The sequence below is a fragment of the Lepidochelys kempii genome, chromosome 3, assembly GCF_965140265.1.
Source record: "Lepidochelys kempii isolate rLepKem1 chromosome 3, rLepKem1.hap2, whole genome shotgun sequence".
In the NCBI taxonomy this organism is placed as follows: Eukaryota; Metazoa; Chordata; order Testudines; family Cheloniidae; genus Lepidochelys; species Lepidochelys kempii.
Genome location: NC_133258.1, coordinates 59,373,862 through 59,399,005, shown reverse-complemented (window position 1 = coordinate 59,399,005; position 25,144 = coordinate 59,373,862). Strand labels below are relative to the sequence as shown.

The 25,144-nt window shown below is 39.5% G+C and overlaps 1 protein-coding gene across 11 annotated transcripts in view; it reads left to right on the top strand.

Moving 5' to 3' along the window:
• FILIP1 (filamin A interacting protein 1) overlaps positions 1-23,545 on the top strand; it is a 168,651-nt gene extending 145,106 nt beyond the window's left edge. For 3 of the 11 annotated variants that reach the window (XM_073336467.1, XM_073336468.1, XM_073336470.1), the window contains exons 5-7: positions 2,758-5,560; positions 8,200-8,232; positions 10,092-11,115. In XM_073336467.1, coding sequence (XP_073192568.1) covers positions 2,758-5,560; positions 8,200-8,232; positions 10,092-10,298 — 3,043 coding nt within the window. In that variant the 3' untranslated portion in view covers positions 10,299-11,115. Of the gene's footprint in view, positions 1-1,618; positions 1,662-2,757; positions 5,561-8,199; positions 8,233-10,091; positions 11,116-19,985 lie in introns of those variants that run through there. The other 8 variants (XM_073336478.1, XM_073336475.1, XM_073336477.1 and 5 more) reach the window with 5 other exon arrangements.
• Positions 23,546-25,144: the final 1,599 nt, after the last annotated feature.

The window sequence follows — 25,144 nt, the reverse complement described above, 5'->3', positions numbered from 1 at the left end:
CGGGGATCTTCTTTTTTTTCCACTTAATTTTTTCACATCTCTTAGGGGCTGCAACAGACAAACTGATTTACTCCCGTTCCTGGTATATTTTCTTTTGTCTTCTGCTAGCTACCCTGATTTTCCCTCTCTTTCCCCTTCCCATTTCTCTGTGCTATGTGCTACATCATCCTATACCTGATGGTTAAAGCAGCAAGTTTGTCACGGAGTTCATGGAAGTCACAGATTCCGTGACTTTCCGTGACCTCTGTGACTTCTGCAGCAGTCGGTGCACCTGGCTCAGGGACAGCTCAAGCAGCCCCTGCATCAGGTGCACTGGCCACTGCTGGGGCAGTCTCAGGCCACCGCGCCTTCGTGCCCAGCAGCAGAGTTTGGGTGTGGTACGGGGCAAGGTGAGTCAGTCTCTGGGTGGTACTTACCTGGGGAGATCCCCAGAAGCAGCAACATACCCCTTGCTCAGCTGGTTGGTGGAGGCATGGGCAGGCAGCTCTGCACGCTGCCTCCACCCAGAGTGCTGACTTCACACCTCCCATTGGCTGGGAACCGTGGCCAATGGAAGCTGTGGGGGCGGTGCCTGCAGGTGGAGGCGGCCATGCTTCCACCTAGCAGCTGAGTGAGGAGGATGTTGCCACTTCCAGGGAGCCCCCCAGGTAAGTGCCACCCAGATCCCGCCTCACCCCATTCTGTGCCCCAACCCTCTGCCCTGTCCCACACCCAAACTCTACTGCTGCTGGGGGGAAGGTGCAGAGCCAGGTAGGGAGCCTGCTGGCCCTGCCAACTCCCCTTTACCTCCCCCCCCAGGACCAGCGGGGGTCCTGGGCCATGCACTGCCGCCCGTGCTCCCCTATCACCAGCGGGGGTCTCGGGCCACATGCCGCCCTTTCCCCACCCCCGCAAGCAGCTGGCCTGCCCTCCCCCAGCACTCGTGGGGCCTCTGGGCAGACCTCCCAAGTTTTATTCACTGGTATTTTTAGTAAAAGTCATGGACAGGTCACGAGCCGTGAATTTTTGTTTACTGTCCGTGACCTGTCTGTGACTTTTACTAAAAATACTCATGGTTAAAACGTAGCCTCACTGATAATTGCTGCTCCCACTTTTGCCTTTCCTCCTGAGCCAACAATGAATTCCATTTCTAACGTTGCTAGTCTCCTCTTCCACCCACGTCCCATCCCACCCTCTCATTCAGTCACACTCTTTGACACTCGCCTCCCCTGCCTAGTGCATCCTTCAGTGTTCTGGCTTCCCTCCCCTTTCTTACGGCTTTTCATCCTAGTTCCTGGTCTTTTTTGATCCCCATGGAATCAGGAGTGAGACATTAATAGTCACTGGCAACCAAGTTAATTTAGTTCTTGCTATTAAATCAAGGTTCAGATAAATTAGCTCTTCACTTGGTTGTGAAGGGTTAAAATGTTTTGGATATAGATTGAAGCAAATGAATTTGTATTGCTGGATGGATCTTCATATGGGAACTCAGAGTACTTTGATAATGGATTGAACAGTATGTAGTTTCCCAGTAATTTGTGTGAACATATCTGTATCTTCTTCTTTAAAACAATATTGTTACTTTTTTTACAGCAGTACTCCTAAATTTATGGCAACAAATATCCCTACACCAACAGTAACTCTTTATATTGGTGGAAAAACATCTCTTTTACAAATCTCTGGTAAATAATGCACTAGCACTTTCTATGTTGATATCTGTGTGTTCTGGATTTAAAGCACAAGCCTAAAATGTATAAACCTGTGCTTTGTTTCTGCTTTGAAATGTTATATGAATAGGGCTGGAAAAGTATCATTGCACATAACACAGATTTAAATCATTTTTCTGATAAGAATAGATCTAGTTCATATATCAGCCTTTACATTCTGTGAAATGTCAGAAAATTCAATTGCTCTCTAGTTTCTGTATGTCAAGTAGAGAATTTGTGTTACAGCCAAAGCTTTGATCAGTCTGATCCTCGCAGTCAGTGGAGTGGTACCAGTTGTGTACTGTGTTGTATGTGGAATTGAGCCCAGGAAAATAAACACTTTTAAGTCTTTAACGTAGCAGTCATTAAGCAGACAAACTTATTTTTATATTAATTTTCCACTGCTGCAATGTCTAGATGGTGACCGAGTTCTGACATCCTGTACTTCGGTTCCGCTGTTTCACTTCTGACCAGTGTTGATCTGGTGATGCCTGGCTGCTTGAAGCTACTCACTCAATTCTGATCTCATTTCACGCATTCTTGCATGTACAACAAAGTAATGAGGCTTCCATCTTATAAAGTAGGCACAGTATAAATGGGACAGTAAATCTATAGATATGTCCTGTTGGGAAAACTGTACACTTTTTCAGGTTGGATGATGATGGAGAAATACATTTAGAATAGTTCAGTTCAAAGCTGTATGTTAAAATCTTCTTTGTCACCTCTGCAACTGAAAATAACATATTCTGCAACTGAATGATGCCACATGTACATTGGATTAAAGAGGAAATCTGAAATAATGTATTTACACCCAGATAAAGGGAAAAATATGTAGGGAGGATAAAGGCTTACACCTGACACTTGCTTTCAGAATACTCAGTGATTTTGTGTGATTTCCAGTAAGCTTCCTAATTTAAATAACTGTGCTTTGGGAGACTTATATGGAACCAAGTGTTGAAAGAGTGCTCTTGGACACGAAAGCAAACATGAAAACCTGTAGAAAATGTGGCTGAAACTTGAAATGTAAAGGGAAAATTGCACTTGAATAATGTATTTATTCCATTTTTTTCAGGTTAAAGAAGCTTCTTGAACAGGAAAAAATCTATCAAGCCCGTAAGGAGAAAGAACACACAAAGAGACTCAATAAACTGAGAGACGAACTGGTCAAACTCAAGTCATTTGCACTCATGCTGGTGGATGAGAGACAAATGCATATTGAACAACTTGGTCAGCAAAGTCAGAAAATACAAGATCTTGCTCAGAAACTAAAGGAAGAAGAAGAAAAGCTTAAAGTTATTAGTTCAAAAACAAAAGAAGATGGACAAAAATTGATGAAGTTAGAAGCAGAACTTGAACACAAGACATTATCGTTTTCTCAAGAGCATGAGGAGATGACCGCTAAACTGGGTAATCAAGAGTCACATAATAGACAGCTGAGACTTAAGCTGGTTGGTTTGACTCGTAGAATTGAGGAGCTAGAAGAAACTAACAAAAATCTTCAAAAGGCTGAGGAAGAACTTCAGGAATTAAGAGATAAAATAGCAAAAGGAGAATGTGGAAACTCTAGCTTGATGGCTGAAGTGGAAAACCTACGCAAGCGTGTACTTGAAATGGAAGGCAAAGATGAGGAGATCACAAAAACTGAATCCCAGTGTAGAGAGCTGAAAAAGAAACTGCAAGAGGAAGAACATCATAGCAAAGAGCTGAAACTTGAAGTGGAAAAATTGCAGAAGAGAATGTCAGAACTGGAGAAGCTGGAGGAGGCTTTTAGTAAAAGTAAGTCTGAATGTACCCAGTTGCACTTAAATCTGGAGAAAGAAAAGAATTTAACCAAAGACTTAATAAGTGAGTTGGACATGGTGAAGACTCGAGTGAAAGATCTTGAATCTTCAGAAAGTAAGTTGGAAAAAGCTGAACTAAGCTTAAAGGAGGACCTTACCAAGCTGAAGTCATTTACTGTCATGCTGGTGGATGAAAGAAAAAATATGATGGAAAAAATAAAGCAGGAAGAAAGAAAAATTGAAGGTCTGAACAAAAATGTTAAAGTGGAACAAAGTAAAGTTATGGATGTGACTGAGAAACTAATAGACGAAAGTAAGAAGCTTTTGAAACTGAAAACTGAAATGGAGGAAAAAGTGTCCAGTTTAACAAAGGAAAGAGATGAGTTAATTGGGAAACTGAAAAGTGAAGAAGAAAAATCCTCTGAACTGAGTTGTAGAGTTGATTTGTTAAAGAAAAGAATTGAAGGTATAGAGGAAGTAGAAAGAGAAATAGCAAGAGGTCGAGCCAGAAAAGGACCAGAACTTGCTTATCATGAGGACAACAAGATTAAAGAACTAACCACTGAAATTGAAAGACTGAAAAAACGTCTCAAACAATTGGAAGTGGTTGAAGGAGACTTGATGAAGACAGAGGATGAATATGATCAGCTGGAGCAGAAATTTAGGACTGAGCAGAACAAAGCTAACTTCCTTTCTCAACAACTGGAGGAAATGAAGCTCCAGATTGCCAAAAACAAAGCAATAGAGAAGGGTGAAGTGGTGAGTCAGGAAGCAGAGTTGAGGCACAGGTTTCGGTTAGAAGAAGCTAAAAGCAGAGATTTGAAAGCAGAAGTGCAAGCTCTTAAGGAAAAAATTCATGAGCTGATGAACAAAGAAGACCAGCTTTCCCAGCTCCAAGTTGATTATTCCGTTCTTCAGCAAAGATTTATGGAAGAAGAAGATAAAAACAAAAATATGGGTCAGGAAGTCCTGAACTTAACAAAAGAGTTAGAGCTTTCTAAGCGTTATAGTCGTGTCCTCAGACCCAGTATGAATGGTAGAAGAATGGTAGATGTTCCTGTGACATCCACTGGGGTGCAGACTGATGCAGTAAGCAGTGAAGCAGCAGAAGAAGAAACCCCAGCCGTGTTTATAAGGAAATCCTTCCAAGAGGAAAATCACATCATGAGTAATCTGCGACAGGTAGGGCTGAAAAAACCCATAGAGCGCTCGTCTGTGCTTGACAGGTATCCCCCAGCAGCAAATGAGCTTGCAATGAGGAAATCCTGGATACCATGGATGAGAAAAAGAGAGAATGTGTCCCAGGCAGCTCATGATAAAGGAGCCCGAACACATGGTGGCCCTGGACATCCTGGAGAGGTTGTCCTTTCCCCAAAGCAGGGGCAACCTCTTCATATTCGGGTGACTCCAGATCATGAGAATAGTACAGCTACTCTGGAGATAACTAGCCCAACATCTGAGGAATTCTTTTCAAGCACCACTGTCATTCCAACCTTGGGAAATCAGAAGCCACGGATTACCATCATTCCCTCTCCAAATGTGTCGCAAAAAGGAAAAGGTGGTGAGAGTTCAGTGGGCCCAGAGCGTGCTATGTCACCTGTTACTATAACTACATTCTCCAGAGAAAAGTCCTCAGATGGAGGGAGAGCTCCTTTCATGGAAAGACCCACGTCCCCAATTCAGATTATGACAGTATCTACGTCTGCAGCACCAGCAGAAATCTCTGTCTCTCCAGAATTGCAGGATATGACCATGGGAAGGGCTGTTTTCAAAGTAACACCAGAAAAACAAACTGTACCAACCCCAATCCGGAAGTACAATGCCAATACCAACATTATAACAACAGAGGACAACAAAATTCACATTCACTTAGGTTCTCAGTTTAAACGCTCCCCTGGTGCTGCTTCTGAGGGAGCTAGTCCTGTGATAACAGTCAGACCAATTAATGTTGCAGCAGAAAAGGAGGTTATGACTGGTACCGTCCTTCGTTCCCCCAGGAACCATTTCTCCTCCAGGCCTGGAGCAAGCAAAGTGACAAGTACCATAACTATAACTCCAGTTACAACATCATCCACACGAGGAACACAATCAGTGGTAAGTAGCAGAGAATTCCATGGGATATCTGCCCAGACTCATGGTGGGGAGATGGGAAGCCATAAAATGGACTTGCTGTGAGACCGCCTTGTAGAAGAACAGTTGCAAAAAACTGTTAATGTTACTGATTTCACTGGAGTTATTCTGGATTTCAACTGGGATAACTAGAGCAGAATTTGCCCTGTTGTATTTTAAATGGTCCATTTTGGCATTGTCTCATTATAATCACTTGAGGTGAGCCTTATGAGGAAGCTCTTGCAAAGCTGTAGGAAATGAGAGAATGATGGTGCTGTAAACTTTCCTATGGTGGTTGGGGGAGGTGGACAGAGAGAAAGATGGGGCAATGCAGAGAGAAACCCTGCTTCTATTTTTTGTAGGTGTCAGTTCTGAACTTAGTCCATTGTGCTTAGCTAGTGTATAGTTCTCAACTAATTGATATGATGTACGTAGCAATACAATACCCAGTGGGGTGAATAAAGAACAGAGTTTCAGAGTAACAGCCGTGTTAGTCTGTATTCGCAAAAAGAAAAGGAGTACTTGTGGCACCTTAGAGACTAACCAATTTATTTGAGCGTAAGCTTTTGTGAGCTACAGCTCACTTCATCGGATGCATACTGTGGAAAGTGTAGAAGATCTTTTTATACACACAAAGCATGAAAAAATGGGTGTTTACTACTACAAAAGGTTTTCTCTCCCCCCACCCCACTCTCCTGCTGATAATAGCTTATCTAAAGTGATCACTCTCCTTACAATGTGTATGATAATCAAGTTGGACCATTTCCAGCACAAATCCAGAGAGAAAACCTTTTGTAGTGGTAAACACCCATTTTTTCATGCTTTGTGTGTATAAAAAGATCTTCTACACTTTCCACAGTATGCATCCAATGAAGTGAGCTGTAGCTCACGAAAGCTTATGCTCAAATAAATTGGTTAGTCTCAAGGTGCCACAAGTACTCCTTTTCTTTTTAAAGAACAGAGAGATTTAATTCTGAAGTTCCTGGATCTTGTCTGTTTTATGCCATGGTTTTAACTTTTTCTTAACTGTATAAAATGGGGGGGCGGACACAAAACTCTGCAGAACCACCAGTTATACAGGGAGGATATTTCTATAGGGTCAAGCATGTAATTTTTAGGAGTCCTCCCTGAGCTGTGAAATACCAAGATGGTGGCTGTAATTTCATGTCTGGGCCATTTAGGACATAGGGGTTTGTTTTTTTTAATTGACATCCCCTCTAGTCTGTCTAACTATTTTTATTTTCCAAAAATCTATATAAGTGTCTCCAGCAGGCTCAATTTGAACGAAATTACAGACACTATCTTGGAAGTGCTGATGTGGTTGGCTAACTCAAGCAAGTCGCAAAAATCCATAATTAACAGTCCTGTAATTTCCTCATCAGTGTGTTCCACACACCTTCTGTGCCATTTTTACAGGCCTGGGACCCAATTTTCTATTGCATTATGACTGTTCGTGCCCCCTCTGTACCACTTTGCCACTCACATATTAAAAAATGTTACAAGAGATAATGTGCAAGTGACATAGCCATTCTCAGATAGTAATAAAATACACTCAAGAGGATGTGTGTTATAACCTGCTTAAGAATATGCTAACCTTTCAAAAAGTCCAAATCACTGCTGTTTATTTAAACTAACCAACCATCCTCATTGTGAACACTTTGACTAGTATACTTGTAGTCATGTCTGCCTGTTCTGCAGTGAGCCACCATTATGGGCATAAATAGCCTGGCAGTTGCATGTGTTTACTCCTCCATTAAAATTTAGTTCTGGGTACCTATAATGTTCCACTAGTGTGTACTTCTGGGAATAGAACAGCTTATCTTCAATCTGCAAGTCCTAATGAGACAGCAGTTATAGGTGTCCTGTAACTTCATAAAAGTTTAGAGAGCCAAATTCTGGCTGATGCTGTATATTTGCATAAAGCAGAAAAAAATGCAGTCACCTGCAAACGGGGTGCGGGGCAGAAGGGAACCAACCGGACACTGCATCCTGCAAAATGATACCAAGGGACAGCACTGTAGGTTCTCTACAACTGACACTGTTAAGGCAGAAGCAGCTTTAGCCATTTTCCCAACCACCAAAAAAATGTTTTAGATGCTCCCCATAAGCAGCTGAACCCCGGAAAACACCACAGCTGGCCAATCAGCAAAGGGGAGGAGCGAGAGAGAGAGAGAGAGAGACATACAAGCGGCACAGGGGTACAGCACACCTTGGAAGTTGGCATCTAAGGCAACCACACTTGCCCGCCCATGGAACCAGCACTGGCTGAGGCTGTTTGAAGCCCAGTCTGCATGTTTATTCAGTCACATTGGCCAGACAGTGGAGACCTGCATACAGCTAATTTTCCCTTCACTTAGCAGGGAAAACATGTGTTTGGAGTTGTGTGTGGAGCTGGTGTCAGCTATGATCTGAGCGATGTGTTAGTGTGCCTCTTTGGGGACTGTGTGGGGCAGAGTCAAAATACTTTAAAATGATTTTTGAGTGTTTTAGACATGAAACTAGTAACTCTAGAGTGCCAGAATCTTCAGTTAATAATTTACGTGTCGTTAAAACTCAAGAAATGCCTGACATTCCAGCTACTTCATTTAATAGCTGTATGTTTACACACCGGGGAATGCTTTCAGGGAGTGCAGGATGTTTGTCATTTTGGCTCCAGGGTATGTTGACATATTTTCCAACTCCAGTTGACTGTATTTGCATGTTGTGCCATACAATGTTCCATGGTTCTTACTTGTTTTGACATAAAAATGTGAGTTCCTTTAAATGTTGTTGTAAACACTGCTTTTGATTGTTGAAAATGGCTTGCTTCCCATCGGTCTGTCAGTATTCAAATGTCCCAATTGTGATTTCATTTATTTTATTTTGTGTGTGTATGCATGTGGTTTTGTACTGTTCTTGGAACATTAAGTAATGGAGAGCGCTGATTGACTGGTAAGGATGGTGGTAGTTTGCCTCCTTTTTGGAATGCTCTGTACGTATAAACAGGACCCTGTGTGCTCCATGGCAACTTGAAACTAAACTCTATGGCAGGGGTCCTAGATTCTACTGCAGTCTGGTGCAGCAGGGAGGAGATTCTGTGGCAGATTCATCTGATAATTTTAAACTAAGGTTTGTAATGTGCAACTAAATGCTACAATCAACAAAGTGACCCCAACACTGTTTATTTTGTTGACTCAATTTCATTTATGTTGTTTCCACATTTGCTGCTTTCAGTGTGCTGCTGACTTGGTCTTCACACTGCAAAATTACTATGTAGAAATTGTCAGGGAACCTGGAAGTATTTTAGCCTCTAGGTGGAGGATAGCTGGGACTTCTGGAACCTGAGGAGGTGTTCTGGGAGTTTGGGATTAGGACAATAACTAATTTTTTTTTTCTGTTTAAAATGATCAGTGGTGAAGCAGTTAATATTGTTAATTAAGCTTCAAATTTAACAGCCCACTGAGATAAATAGGGCAATGGATGTGCAATGCTGCATCAGTTTACACTTGCATTATGTTTTGTTCTCAACCATGAAGGAAGGCTATGCACGTTTTCTCTACATGATGATTAGATTCTGGCCTATAGTTCTATGGCAAAAAATGGCTTTCAAATTCTTTTGCTGCAGAATGCATTGGCCTGTCAGAGGAACAGGAAATAGTAAAGACCTATTAGGTTTCTAGTCCATCTCTTCCTGTAGAGGTGCTGGTCTTGTCTACATTAATGTAGGTGAGAGAGTAGAGACTTTCTCTCCTTTTCCTCTCTTTTTCTCAAAAATAAAAGAGTAGGCCAATTCCCTGGATCTGAATGGCTCCAAACTTTAGGAAAGTATGGATCCAGAGCTTTGTACCTGATCCCCATCTCTAATGAGCCAACCCAAAATACTGGATCTGAACACCAGAAAACTAAGGTCTGGATCTGACCTCTGCATTTTGGGTCCGTCTCTAGAATGATATTCACCATTGTGCAGTAACTGTTCTGGTACGAAGTGTCTTCTTCACCGTTTCGTTTTGTTTCATGCCACTAATATTTAAATATGCTGCAAAGAGGACAACCATCCTTATACCAAAGGAGATGCCCTGATTCAAAAGTTGAATACTAATTAAATAATTTCGGTGCCCAAAGTGACCTGGTTGCCCTAGATAGTGATTTTCTGCCACTGCTGAGAGTAACCGAGGCACTCAAACTGGGACCCTCCCAAGAAAAGTGAAAGGGAGCTGCGTGGCAGGGCATTCCTTGTGAGGGGTACGTCATTTTGGAACTTGCTCCCCACCACTAGTACACAAGAGCCTAGATTTGTTAACCTTCTGGGCATGCTTGCAAAGTCCATCTTTTCTCTCTCTTTGTTAAGGAGAGCCTGGGTTGGGGTGGATATATTTAATTAGTGGTGCCCAGTGCACTGGATAGGTGCTTCAAGGCATATTTTAAAAATTTGAAGAAACAAATAAGGAACTGTACAGATTTAGGATCTGTTAAAGAAAAAATCCTAAAAATCTTGCTTACAATTATATCCTTTTTCTTTCCTTTCTCTCTCTTGCAGACAGGACAGGATGGGTCATCACAGAGACCTACACCCACCCGTATTCCTGTGTCAAAAGGTATGAAAGCAGGAAAGCCAGTAGTGGCAGCCCCAGGAGCAGGAAATGTGACAAAATTCGAGCCTCGTGCCGAGACTCAGTCTATGAAAATAGAACTGAAGAAATCTTCAGCCAGCAGCTCTGCCTCCCTGGGCGGGGGGAAGGGCTGAGGGCAGTGGCTAAGGGGGTATGTTGTGCAGGTTTTACTGCTACCATGGAAATCAACCCCCTGTCTGTTAGTTGCTGGTGTTTGCATTTACTAATTAAGTCCTGAAACTGTCACTTAACATAACAAACTAATAGGTGTGTGTGTCTTGACTTTAATTTAACAATATAATTTTGTTTCTATGCTGGGCTAAAAAGCTATTTGGAGGCTGATAATGTTTGCAGACAATGAAATCAGACTGAGCAGCCTCACTTATACATTGATCTAATTCTGGGTTATTGAATGTATTGATAGGGTGGGCCACTTCTTAAGAAATTGTCTCATGGGACCACCTTCCATCTCACTCACAATCAAATAGACCACTTTCCCTCCTTTTTCATGATCACTTAACATTCCTGAGACAACTAAAGCATTGCTTGCCTAGAGAAGTAAAGCTAGAAAAGCTATGTATTTTTAGGTCTCTTTTAAAGAAGTCTCATAGCTAGAAAAACAAAGAGGAAGAGCCAGCACCATGTGACCAGCCATCTCTCTATGGATCAGCAGCGATTCACAGACTACACTTTGGAAAGCTCTGATCTAATTGATTTTTTGTTACAGCCACCATTTGGGCCTGATCCAAAACCCATGGAAGTCAGTGGAATTACTTTCTTTGGGCTTGTCTATACTTTCGGCTAGATCGGCACTGCTGTGAGCAATGCAGCAGTGTCGATTTAGAGGGTCTGGAGAAGACTTGCTAAGTCAATGGCAGAGTGCTCTCCCATTGGCTCCTGTACTCCAGCTCCTCGAGAAGAGTAAGGTAAGTCGGCAGGAGAGCGTCGCCCATCAACACAGCGCAGTGTAGATACCGCGATAAGTGGGTCTAGCTATGTCAATTTCAGTTACGTTATTCACGTAACTAAGTAGTGTAACTATGGCCTGGTCTACACTGGCGGGGGCAGAGGGGAGATCGATCTAAGCTACCCAACTTCAGCTACGTGAATAATGTAGCTGAAGTCGACGTACTTAGTCCTACTCACCGCGGTATCTTCACTGCGGTGAGTTGACTGCTGCCGCTCCCCCGTCGACTCTGACTGCGCCTCTTGCAGCGGTGGAGTACAGGAGTCGACGGGAGAGTGCTCGGGGATTGATTTAGACTAGACGCGATAAATCAACCCCCGCTGGATTGATCACTGCCCGCCGATCCGGCGGGTAGTATAGACATACCCTTAGATTGATTTACCGTGGTAGTGTAGACAAGGCCATTGACTTCAGTTTACTTTGGATCAGGCCCATAATTAGAAAGTGTGCTGTAATTTGACTTCAGCTATCTAGAGTTCTTCTGTCTTAGAACAGTCCTTAATACAGACAGTTAATGGTGCAAAGTAATTGATGGAGAACTCTGCTCAGATACAGAGGGTAGGGGACAGAAGGCTTTGCACCCAACTTACCCTGAATTCCAGTGTGTTCCCTGAAGTTTGGTACGTGTTTATCTCAAATACAGACCCAGTTTACAGTGCTATGGCATACCAGTTTGTGTTCTGTTTTGTTCTGGTTATACTGAAGTATTTGCATTTTTTCCATTTGTGTTTTTTTTAGCATGTTTTAAGGAAATATTTCAGCATGGAAATGGGTGTGGATGCAAATGATTGATGTCATTATTTTGTTTGTTAGCACCATAATTGTCAAGGGAATTTCCCCAGAAAACTCAATTTCCACACAAGTAAGATACAATAAAGGAACTACGGGTTGAAGTAACTCGGCCAGGGGTGCATTTTAAAAATATATAATGATTCAACCATTTGAATGAGCTATTAAGAGTCCCACAACTATGGGTTCCCTTGCTGGAGGAGAGAAGAGAAAGGAAGATGACTGATGCAGCATGAAGAATACAAGTGTAACTCAAAATGAATGGGAGGGAGAATGCGAAGTGAAGAAGTTAAGTGGCTGAAGGAAGCAAATTCAGTTAATAGGATGTACAGGGTCAATGCAATGAACCAAGGGATTGGGGGATTAGTTTCTCTTGTGAAGGAGAGGTTGAAAGACGAGTCTGTCGGTGAAGGGCAACAAAAATGTGTTTATCCTTAATCCATACTTTTGGCTGCTACCCTATTAAAGATCTAGATATTTCTGTTAGAGAGCTTACCCCAGCCTCACTATCTTGAAGGCATTCTTATTCTTCTTTCATGCACAACATGTCCTTCTGATGAACATCACAAAAATAAAAGGAGTACTTGTGGCACCTTAGAGACTAACAAATTTATTTGAGCATAAGCTTTCGTGAGCTACAGCTCACTTTATCGGATGCATTCAGTGGAAAATACAGTGGGGAGATTTATATACATAGAGAACATGAAACAATGGGTGTTACCATACACACTGTAACGAGAGTGATCACTTAAGATGAGCTATTACCAGCAGGAGAGCGGGGGCGGGGGGAGGGAGAGAACCTTTTGTAGTGATAATCAAGGTGGGCCATTTCCAGCAGCTGACAAGAATGTCTGAGGAACAGTGGGGGGTGCGAGGGGGGAAATAAACATGGGGAAATAGTTTTACTTTGTGTAATGACCCATCCACTCCCAGTTTCTATTCAAGCCTAAGTTAATTGTATCCAGTTTGCAAATTAATTCCAATTCAGCAGTCTCTCGTTGGAGTCTGTTTTTGAAGTTTTTTTTGTTGAAGAAGTGCAACTTTTAGGTCTGTAATCGAGTGACCAGAGAGATTGAAGTGTTCTCCGACTGGTTTTTGAATGTTATAATTCTTGACGTCTGATTTGTGTCCATTTATTCTTTTACGTAGAGACTGTCCAGTTTTACCAATGTACATGGCAGGGGCATTGCTGACACATGATGGCATATATCACATTGGTAGATGTCAGGTGAATGAGCCTCTGATAGTGTGGCTGATGTGATTAGGCCCTATGATGGTGTCCCCTGAATAGATATGTGGACACAGTTGGCAACGGGCTTAGTTGCAAGGATAGGTTCCTGGGTTAGTGGTTCTGTTGTGTGGTGTGGTTGCTGGTGAGTATTTGTTTCAGGTTAGGGGGCTGTCTGTAAGCAAGGACTGGCCTGTCTCCCAAGATCTGTGAGAGTGATGGGCCATCCTTCAGGATAGGTTGTAGATCCTTGATGATGCATTGGAGAGGTTTTAGTTGGGGGCTGAAGGTGATGGCTAGTGGCGTTCTGTTATTTTCTTTGTTGGGCCTGTCCTGTAGTAGGTGACTTCTGGGTACTCTCCTGGCTCTGTCAGTCTGTTTCTTCACTTCAGCAGGTGGGTATTGTAGTTGTAAGAATGCTTGACAGAGGTCTTGTAGGTGTTTGTCTCTGTCTGAGGGGTTGGAGCAAATGCGGTTGTATCGTAGAGCTTGGCTGTAGACAATGGATCATGTGGTGTGGTCTGGGTGAAAGCTGGAGGCAGGTAGGTAGGCATAGTGGTCAGTAGGTTTCCGGTATAGGGTAGTGTTTATGTGACTATCACTTATTAGCACCATAGTGTCCAGGAAGTGGATCTCTTGTGTGGACTGGTCCAGGCTGAGGTTGATGGTGGGATGGAAATTGTTGATATCATGGTGGAATTCCTCCAGGGCTTCTTTTCCATTGGTCCAGATGATGAAGATGTCATCAATGTAGTGCAAGTAGAGTAGGGGCATTAGGAAGCATTGTTCTAAGTCAGCCATAAAAATGTTGGCATACTGTGGGGCCATGCGGGTACCCATAGCAGTGCCGCTGATTTGAAGGTCTACACTGTCCCCAAATGTGAAGTAGTTATGGGTGAGGACAAAGTCACAAAGTTCAGCCACCAGGTTTGCCGTGACATTATCGGGGAAACTGTTCTTGATGGCTTGTAGTCCATCTTTGTGTGGAATGTTGGTGTAGCGGGCTTCTACATCCATAGTGGCTAGGATGGTGTTTTCAGGAAGATCACTGATGGACTGTAGTTTCCTCAGGAAGTCAGTGGTGTCTCAAAGATAGCTGGGAGTGCTGGTAGCGTAGGGCCTGAGGAGGGAGTCTACATAGCCAGACAATCAGGATTGTCACCACTGACTTCCGCCCCCGCTCTCCTGCTGGTAATAGCTCCTCTTAAGTGATCACTCTCATTACAGTGTGTATGGTAACACCCATTGTTTCATGTTCTCTATGTATATAAATCTCCCCACTGTATTTTCCACTGAATGCATCCAATGAAGTGAGCTGTAGCTCACGAAAGCTTATGCTCAAATAAATTTGTTAGTCTCTATGGTGCCACAAGTACTCCTTTTCTTTTTGCGAATACAGACTAACACGGCTGCTACTCTGAAACCATCACAAAAATATTGATTCTGATTTTCACAAATCCTCAAGCATCTTCCATTAACATGCATCTCCAATTAACTTTGGAAATGTAGGTGTTAGGACATCTGAAAAACAGACTCATGACTTTATATATATATAATTTCTCTAATAGCAGAACCAAACTTGGAGCTTCTTCTTGGGAACTTGTGAGTTAATGACCAGAAGTGCATCAACTCTTTCCAGCTAATTGTTATGCGCAATAAATGACCCATACCTCAATTTGTCAATTAATCATTAGTGAGTTCTTATTATTATTTCTAATGTATCAGAGCTTTTTCAACAGACGTTCTAAACATAATAACATGAAGCTAAAAGTTCATTATCACACTAAATGCGGAGCTAAACCAAAGCTTCCACTCAGTTAAAAACAGTAATTTTAAATGCTGCAAAGTAGATGAGCCTCCTGGTAATGTGGCATGATGCAGTAATGAACTATAGATGGCTTAAGCCTTCTTTTTCATAGCTTTTAAAAAGAAACTAGGTCTTCCTAACTTACGTGATTATATATATGGGACAATAGTCCAAATGTGCCTGCGTTTGAAAGCAGCATCTCTTTTGGATGGGATTTGAGAGACTACTTTATCTGAAGAAGAAACCATCAGATGGAACTGGATATCCAGTGCCACCACAGCACACCTAGAATTGGAGAGGCAAACTAGAACTAACACTTGTGGAGTTATCAGGGTATGTGAGAAGGAATGCAGCAACAGAATTGACAAGTCAGACTAGTATTTTGAGGATTCACTAGCAGATCCCACTGCCAGGACCAGACCAGAGAAAAATCTCTGATCCACAGCCAACCTAGCAAAAGGTCAAGGAATCAGAATCAGTCAAAAGGGTGTTTCTGAAACTAATCTGGAAAAAAAACCCCACAAACAAAAAATAACAACTTGTGAATATTGGTAGGAAAAGACCCTGAAAACATACTAATCTTGTTTAAATATTAGCAAGAAGAGGGCAGGTCACAATTTACAAAGGTTCTCAAAAGGAAAGAAAGATAAAGTGTAAGGGTTGATGTAAGCCAAAGGGTAATGTAAATTATTTACTAAATATTGACGTATAAGAGTTTATTGGAGGTTCATGGAAATGAAATATTTTGTATAAACTGGAGAAAACTGTATGCCTCTAAGTACTTATGAATATCTGTTTTAAGTTTAGTGTATATCTTTGGTTAAAAAATTAGGTGAGTTCAGCATTTTGTAATATGTTTTCATTTACCTGAAGTTTGCTACTTTAAGTAGAGAATGGGCAAGGAGGGAATTGCAAAAAAAACAAAACAAAAACCAACCTTATAGCACAAAAGTCTTAAAAAGTTGAATCTTAGCTATCTTGATCATACAGTTCAGAGTGCCTTTTCCTCTGAAGATAGCAATCTAGTTACTGACTACAATAAGATAAGTCACTCAGCACCTTAAAAACGTTGTCTAGTGAAAGAAGCATGACTGTTACAATAACTATGTCTGTGAGAAAAGTCACAGAACAATGAGTCAGGTTACATCACAAAAGTGTTTCAGCATCTATGTGTGGAGTTAAGGACAGAGTAACCTCCCTAACTGAATTTCCCTGTATTTGATTTTAAATCTGATCGTTAACACAAGTTTTCTACTGGATTATATGGGGCCAGATGCTGTCACCCTTACTCATACTAAGTACAGCTTGCTCATGTGAATTGTCTCATGGCCATAAACAGAAATACTGATCTAAGTGCTGCTCAGTGTGAGAGAGGTTGCAGAACTTGGTTCATAATGACATGCAAGCTCTAGTCTAAAGGGTTTCTTTCGTTTTTAAAATATGCTAAGCAACCAATATCTTGACTTCTTATGGCCACCTTGATCTTTAGTTGTTTACTCTTTTCATTTTGTGATCACAGTCCTTCACTGTTATTAAAAAAGCAAATAACATTTTGTGACTTTTATAAATATGACCATACAGAATGTACATGACAGTATTTAAACTTTAAACCACTTACTTGGGGATTAATATCATGTGCATAATCTCTAAAACAGCATTGGTCTGCAAAGGTTCATGCCAATTATAGACTAAATACCAGATTATTACCTAAAACATATTAAACGTGTTTTCAGATCCTCTCAAGGTTAACACTAATGTTCGGTGACTGGTCAGAATTTCAAGAGCACATCTTTAAAGAGGGAAGGCTACTGTCCTACCATGTTTCATGTTTTCAACACCGGCTACAATAATAAGGATGGTTTTCAGACCAATTATATGTTCCTATCGCATATCAGTTGCTGACATCACTAAGTCAGTTTGAAACCTGTAGTGTGCTGGCAGTGATTTCGATGAGCTCATCTTTTAAACTTGTTCTCATTTAGGGGAATGTTTTTCTCTTCCATCTGTGTGAGTAATTCTCATTCCCTTCAACTGAGCTCTCCCAGACAGAGCTCTTTCTAACATTTGTCATTATAGATGTTGACTTCACTTTGAAACTATCTTACTACTTGGTCTCTGCTCTTCTTTGGCTTTTTGGAAAGGGTTAACTACTTTCAAATTGGGAGCTATCAGCTGCAGGAACAACACCATGTAGGACCATGTGTGGATTTATTTTATTTTATTTTTTGGCTTCTTGCAAGATAGAAGTATGAGCAACTCCCCATATTAAAAACTCTTCTGAACATGATTTTAAAAGTTCAGAAATAGTTACATTGGTACATGATGTTCCACTTTTGTCACTGGGACTTACATTGTCTCCAGTACATCTTTTTGTATAATTTGGTTTTATCCATTCATGTAAATTGTAAAAAGAAATTTAATTTATATTTCAAATGTTAAAATGTCAGGTGATTTGCTTTTATCATCAGAATTGGTGAGACTTTATGCAAATTGTTCGCTATGGGCCAGATTCTAAACTCATTTACAACAGTGTAAATGCAAATAACTACAACGACCTCTGATTTATACCAATATAATTTAAATCTGAATTTGCTCCTATCCATACAGATGTCTTCATTTAATTTTTTCATTAGAGTAAATTAATTAAGTTTTGTTTCTTTAAGTAAATCTATAGCTCATGGAAGCTGTAAAATTTATAGTCCCAGAAGCACTCTCTCTAGCCATTGCCAGATTATTCCTACTCACTGTGCCAGAATATATCAGGGGTGGTCAAACCATGCCTCGCAAGCTGCATGTGGCTCTTTTACAATTAAAGTGTGTCTCATGGAGCCCCTCCAGGCCCTCCCTTTTCCACCTACCAGACGGGGCATGAGGGGACGTTGGGACCTCTACCTTGCAGCAGGGTGATGGGGTAGGGGCTTTTGTCCAGTGAGGAGGGGGGTCTTGGGACTTCAGCCCCATGGGGTGCACCTACTGGGACTCAGGGCTCAGCAGGAGCGGGCTGAAGCCCCAAGGCGTGGCAGATACACAGGGCTCAGCAGGTGCACCCCGGCTCCCCAATTTCTGAAGATTGTTGTATGCGGCTCAGAGTGTCAGTAAGTTTGGCCATCCCTGGACTATACCCTATGAAAATTTTAGACAAACACCTCTTTGGACATCTATTTTAATAGCAAGAATACATACATTACTACAAAGTCAAATGTTAGAAGGGGTGAGGTGTAAGAGAAATTAGTGAACACATGAATAATGGAAGCATACACAATGTATGAATTCTTAATCCTCTCTAGTCTCTGACCTCCTCCTGCATACTTGTTATGTTTGGTCTATAAGAGCAAGACTTTAATTTTGAAACCTTACTATAGTTACGCTGTTCAGTTATTAAATTGGACCTGTACAAGGAAGAAGACATTTTCTGCCTACCAAATTTTTGTTTTTAAATTGTAAATTTTTGTCTTCAAACTCTGTGTATAGACATATAATGTATATACTGGATATTAAGAACCATTTTCTTAAAATAAGCTCATGTGACTCCAGATGTGTTTGGAAATGAGTAAAATTTGATGTTAAGCAAATACAGCTTTTACCTTGCTTCATATTCTCCAAGAACCTGAAGTTATAAAACTGCATTGGTGGTGAAGGTTAACTTTTAATACAGTTTATGATTCTTGTATGTTCATTATTCAAATGTGGGAGGAAATATAGACATGTATGGATGGAAAAACCTTATGTAAATGGTAAATTAAATGTAGAGGAATACAGTTGACTGGGAAATTCCATTGTTTCACTTATGTTCCCACATTCTCCTAATTGTTGTCTTAGCCTTGTTTTATCCATATGAGTAAAATAATGAAAATATGCCATCTAGTGGTAAGGTTCTGGCATAAAGAGTAAATGAAATATTTGAACATTTTTTCTGTTTTAAAATCACGATATTGTACAACTCCCACAATCAAACATTATACAAACACATTTTTTTTGAAAGGTGAAGCACAGGCACATGTTAATAAAAGTGGTAAGGATACACTGAATTTATATTTTGCGTATCTTGTAAATGGCTTTTGAAAACGAGGAGGGGAAGACAATCACATAGTTATATAAGAAGTTTCAACTATAGAAATAAATGCTTTTGGAAGGCACATCATACTACATTTCAAATGTCTGATTTTAAAGCCCACAAAAATTGTTTCTTTAAAGCTGCACTGCATATTGAAATTTACATTTATGGTTAAACTCCAATTTAGTAAATATCATCTTGTGCGCAATGGAAACACATTACTTTAGACCATAGGACAGTTAATTATTTAATATTTGTTGTGGTACTACCAAAAGACTGATCAGGATCAAGGACCTCTTATGTTAGCACAGTACAAATGTAAGCTCTGATCTTGCAAAGTCTACACGTAGCTTTATACATTATGTGTGAAATCCTGGTTCTGTTGAAGTCAATGGGAAAAGTACCATTGACTTCAGTAGGGCCAGGATTTCACTATGTGAGTGGTCCCATTTAAGTCATTTAGACTACTTGCATCCTTAAAATTGAGCATGCAAGCAAGTCTTTAAACATGTGAGTAGTTCAGTGACTTCAGTGGGACTAAGGAGTATGTAAAGTAATTTTGCATGTAAATCTTTACATGAACTGTGCTTAAGAGGACAATCAACCTATGAAGAAGAGGGGAGAGACAGTCAATATGCACATTTTATAGACATATTTTAGTTGAATTACTTTTTGTGTATAATGACAGAGAGATTGAACTTTGAACTTGGAGTCTCAGACTTCTGAGTTCTAATGCTGGCTCTAACCCAGACTCCCTCTGTAGCACGGACCAGGACATTTCTTCTCAATCTCAGTCTCCCATCTTTATATGGGAATAATAGCTACCTCCAAGGAGTGTTGTGATGTTTAATTAAAATCGTTAAGAATCTCTGAAGATAAAAAAAGCACGCTATAAATGCTAAGTTCTATTAACTTTATTAAAAATTACCTGTATTTCCAATTATGTAATAGCAAATGTTTTGCTCTTCTCTCTTAGAAAGTGTCATCATTCATCAGTTACGCATGAACTCTAGATGAGATACCATACCCAATGTATTCTATATGTGTGCACTTCCTCTCCACACCAGTTGGATGGATCACTGTTGAAGCCCTCTACCACTATCACCATGGTCTCCTGCGCTACTGATCACTGACAGAAGTTTTTTACTGCTTCCATTGGATTATTATGATTATTTGTAGAGTTTTTAAAAATAATGGCCTTGTTGATATTTTGAAAATATGTAGAGAAAGAGAAAAGCAGTTATGGTGCCCACTGAATGTTACTCTTATTTCGCAAAGCCTAAGGCACCTACTTGATTTTGTTTGGTGGTGTTTGCCATATAATTTATTTTTATAAAACACTTTAATGTAACTTTCCCCAAACCTTCCAAACGCTACTGTCCATGGCATGTTAATTTGTAGAATACACTGTCAAAATTCTTAGTGTTGATTGATATTTTTGTATTAAAGACAGGAAAGAACATTTAAATTTTAATCTGAACAGTGCTTTCTTTATTTTTAACAGAAGTATGCAACACATTTTCCTGCCACCATATGACTATGAGACTAAATGCTCAAAGGACTGCCATAAAGGGTATACTGGTATAGAATTTTTCTTGCACTGTGCAGAGATTCAGCATAAAACTGAGTACTAACAAACCAAAGCCCTGAAGTACTACCTGATTTTAAAGATTATTTTTAAACATTGTAAACCAGTTTTCACTAAGCTGTGATGATTATTATTATTATTTTACAATGTGTTTTTACTTCTGCCTGTACTGAAAAAAGTCAATTTTTTTCACACTGTAACAAATAAATCTTCACAAGAATACAAATGTAACAAAGTGTTTGGATTATGCCACAAATGTCATAAGGCTGACAGTGTTGAAGTTAATCTTGTTTGTTTTATTTTATAGTAAGTACTACTGATAAAAAAGGAATTGTATGGTTTTTGTAGTTGCCATCTTTAGGCTGGTATTTCATTACAATATCACAGTGCACACTATATGCATCCAGATATTGTCAGTGCTATAAAGAAAGATCTATCATCTGGCAAATTTAATGATGCCACTGTTTCTAACTTTGAGTTTTCACTATGCTATCAAATATCACATCTATATAAGTATAAGGAAACTGTATTGTAAAGATGGCCAAATGATCATAAAACAAGACCCCATGTATGCCACTGCAATGTGCACTTAAATTTTAGAACAGTGGCCCTTCGATGATTGATGCTGCATTCTGAAGAAGCATAATGAGAATTCTGTGGCAGCTACATTTGAATTAAAAATTGATTTTTAAATGAATTATATATGAAATTGAATAGAACCTGTATGGTATCCCTCCTGCTATTTATTTTTTATAATAAATTCATTTTATTTTAAATTTTCCCCACATTTTCAGTTGCTGCAGACTTTTGTATTATTAGTGTATAACGGTACTGTAAAGCTGCCAGGGAAAACTGGAAGATTTGGCAACTGAATGCAGGACTATTGGGGCATCTGGGGAGGTGGCTTGAGATTGTGGGATAAGCATATTAATGAGTCCTTTTTGCTGAAATGATCAGAAGTGAAATAGTTAACAATTACGACATTTTAAATTTGTCATAAGTAGATGTTAACATCTCACTGAGATTTTAAGAAGCAGATAACCCATCAGGCTGTCTGCAGACCTGAGACGTTAACATTACATTTGGTTTATAGTCATTCAAATCATCTTTGCAAGGTTGTTTCACAACAATTGAAACTGGAATTTTTTTTTTTTTTAAAGGCAAAACTTTATTCTGGAGTACAATTCTGCAGCAAGGCTGGGGCGGGGGGAATTCTGCAGCAAATTTGACAGCTGCAGAATAGCAGGAGCATGCTTTTCCCTTGTATATCTTATTGACAGCATTTTAAAAATCAGTTTTGTGTGACAGCTTGGGTCCAAGTTTCCTGAAATCCTAATATTCTTTTGTTTTGTATAAACTTTTTATATAGAATTCACTTTCACTGGGTATAAAGTGCTGATATAGTAATCAATATGGGAAAGTTATAATGACATCCAGAATTTACATAGCATATTTCAATTTCCTTACACAGACTGAGGAATATTGACTTCCTGTGTAAAACTGGAGTAAGACTGGTGAATCAGACCCACTTATGTGCCATTGATGTCTATGAAGTTACAACAGCACAAAATGGGAATTTACATAATGATGAACCAAGCCCACTGCCTTAAAAAACATTACCTGTGAATGAATAATCATCTGGGATAAGAACTGGTTTGACTTAATCTATAATGAACCTGACAGCTATGTGAAATGTAACGCAACACTACTGAAATCCTTTCTCTGGGTTTAAAAATAGCATTAATGTCTCAGTAACAGTAGAATGAGTTTTTCTTTCTGCTCTATCTGGATTAACAAAAAATCTAGTTATGGGATGTGTGAAGAAACATTTTGCTTTTGTTTTTAGGAACACTCGCCCCCCAGTCCGACCACTCCATACTCACACTTTTAAAAGTTTAAAAAGTTAAGCTGGTGTTTAACAGAAATGCAGTTATAGTTTATTTTATCCTAATCCGTTTTTAAAAGTATTTTGGATGAACTGTCTTAATTATCTAAGAGGGAGACTGAGAGCACTGGCCAAAATAAAACACCATATAGATAGGTACTATTTTTGCTTTTCTATATGGAGTGGAATTATAAAGTTTGACTGAACTGGCATGTTGCAAGCAGCTCTAAAACAACAAATACCTTCTGGTTGAAAATCACACCTGTGCAAAGAGTCTTCATATGGAGGGTAACTTTAACTTTCTGTGAATTAGTATTAGTGACTTCAAAAGCAACCTAATTCAGATTTGAATCCTGACTTCAAAATATGAAAAATTAGTCTGTTTTGGGGTACGTTGAAAGAAGTCTATTAAAATATACTAAAAAAATGATTTTTCTATCCATGCACTTTTTAAAGGAAATAATCATGATGTTTTCAGATGAAGCCATGTACATGCCACACTGAATCCATAAATAGCAACAATATTAAAAAATGAAAAATTGGTGAAGAACATGATCTTCTTTAGAAGCCCCTATAGTCAGTCAGATCCTTTAAATAATTGTTAACATGGCTTTACGTGAGGAAATATAATGGTTCAAGTTTTTTTTTTTTAATATACTTAATTTTTGAGGTGGGATGGGAGTGAACTAAACTCTTCAGTTCTACAAACACAAATCTTCCTGTTAAAGTCAATAGCAGTTTTACAATTGATGTCTCTCAGGACAGCATTGGACTTAAAGGGGAACTAAAATTAGCATATTTATTGTATAAAATCAGAAACTACTAATCAGAAAATTAACGTAGGTGCATTGACCACTCCATCTTCAACTGTGAATTCCCTGGTTTTTGTCTATTTGTCAATGTTGACATTTTTTAAATAATTGATTTTGTATTAATGTTTGTTTTTACTTAAAAGAACGTTGTAGGTTCATAAATTTCAAGTATTTTACGAAAGCTAGATAACTTTTATTCTTCAGCAGTGTTTGGATATTTTATATTATACTTCAGTTGGTTTAACAGCATACAGTTGTATCTACTAAGTTCAAGTTTTATTTTGATGAATATTAATTATAGCTTTAATTATTCATATATAATATAAATGATCACGTTAATTATTAATGAATATTAATTATTTATTATAGCTTTGTTGCAATAAAGAAGTTCACAATGTGATGGAATAAATTCTTGCAGAACCTAAGAATAGCCATACTGGATCAGACCAATCATCCATCTAGGTCAATATCCTATCTTCCAACAGTGGCCAATGCCAAGTGCTTCAGAGGGAATGAACAGAACAGGTAATCATCAAGTGATCCATCCTGTCACCTATTTCCCAGCTTTGGGAAACTTCAGAGTATGGTTTTGCATCACTACCCATCCTTGCTAAAAGCCATTGATGGGCCTTTCGTCCATGAACTTATCTAGTTCTTTTTTGAACCCTCAATTTTGGACCTCACAACATACTCTGGCAAAGAGTTCCATAGGTTGACTGTGCCTTGTGTGAAGAAATCCTTCCTTTTGTTTTAAACCTGCTGCCTACTCATTTCTTTGGGTGATCCCTAGTTCCTATGTTATATGAAGAGTAAGTAACGTTTCCTTATTTACTTTCTCCACACCAGTCATGACTTTATAGACCTCTATAATAGCCCCCCTTAGTCATCTTTTCCAAGCTGAAAAGTCAGTCTTATTAATCTCTCCTCATAAGGAAATTGTTCCATATCCCTAATCATTTTTGTTGCCTGTTTCTGTACTTTTCCCAATTCCAATATATCTTTTTTGAGATAGGGTGACCAGAACTGCACGCTGTATTCAAGATGGGGCCATATCATGGATTTATATAGAGGCTATATGATATTTTCTGTCTTATCTACTCCTTTCTTAATGACTCCCAATATTCTATTAGCATCTGTGACTGCCGCTGTACACTGAGTGGATGTTTTCAAAAAACTAGCCACAATGACGCCAAGACCTCTTTCTTGAGTGGTAACAGCTAATTTAAACCCCATCATTTTATATGTATAGTTGGGACTATGTTTTCCAATATGCATTATTTTGCATTTTTCAACACTGAATTTCATCTGCCATTTTGTTGCCCAGTCATGCACTTTTGTGAGATCTCTTTGTAACTCTTAGCAGTCTTCTTTGGACATAAGTATCTTGAATAGTTTTGTATCATCTGCAAATTTTGCTACCTCCTCACTGTTTAACACTTTTTCCAGATCATTTATGAATCAGTACTGGCCCCAGTACAGACACCACTATTTACCTCTATCCATTCTAAAAACTGAGCATTTATTCCTACCCTTTGTTTCCTACCTTTTAACCAGCTACTGACCAATAAGAGAAAAAAAACTTTTTCAGACTCAGTGGGATACACAGATTTTAAGAAGTATCCCACACGGCAAGCTTCTTAAAATTTTATTATTCCTACACATACATTGTCTCTTTCATATACACCCAAAAATTAATTTTAATTTTCAAATGTAACTTAAAGACTGGTAAAGAATGTTGAAACTGATACAGCTATAGTCTTCATTTCATCAAAGATTAAGTAACAAATTTTCTTAAGGCCCCAGTCTGACACTGAACTCTGCATAGGCCCCAGTCTTACATTAAGGCCCCA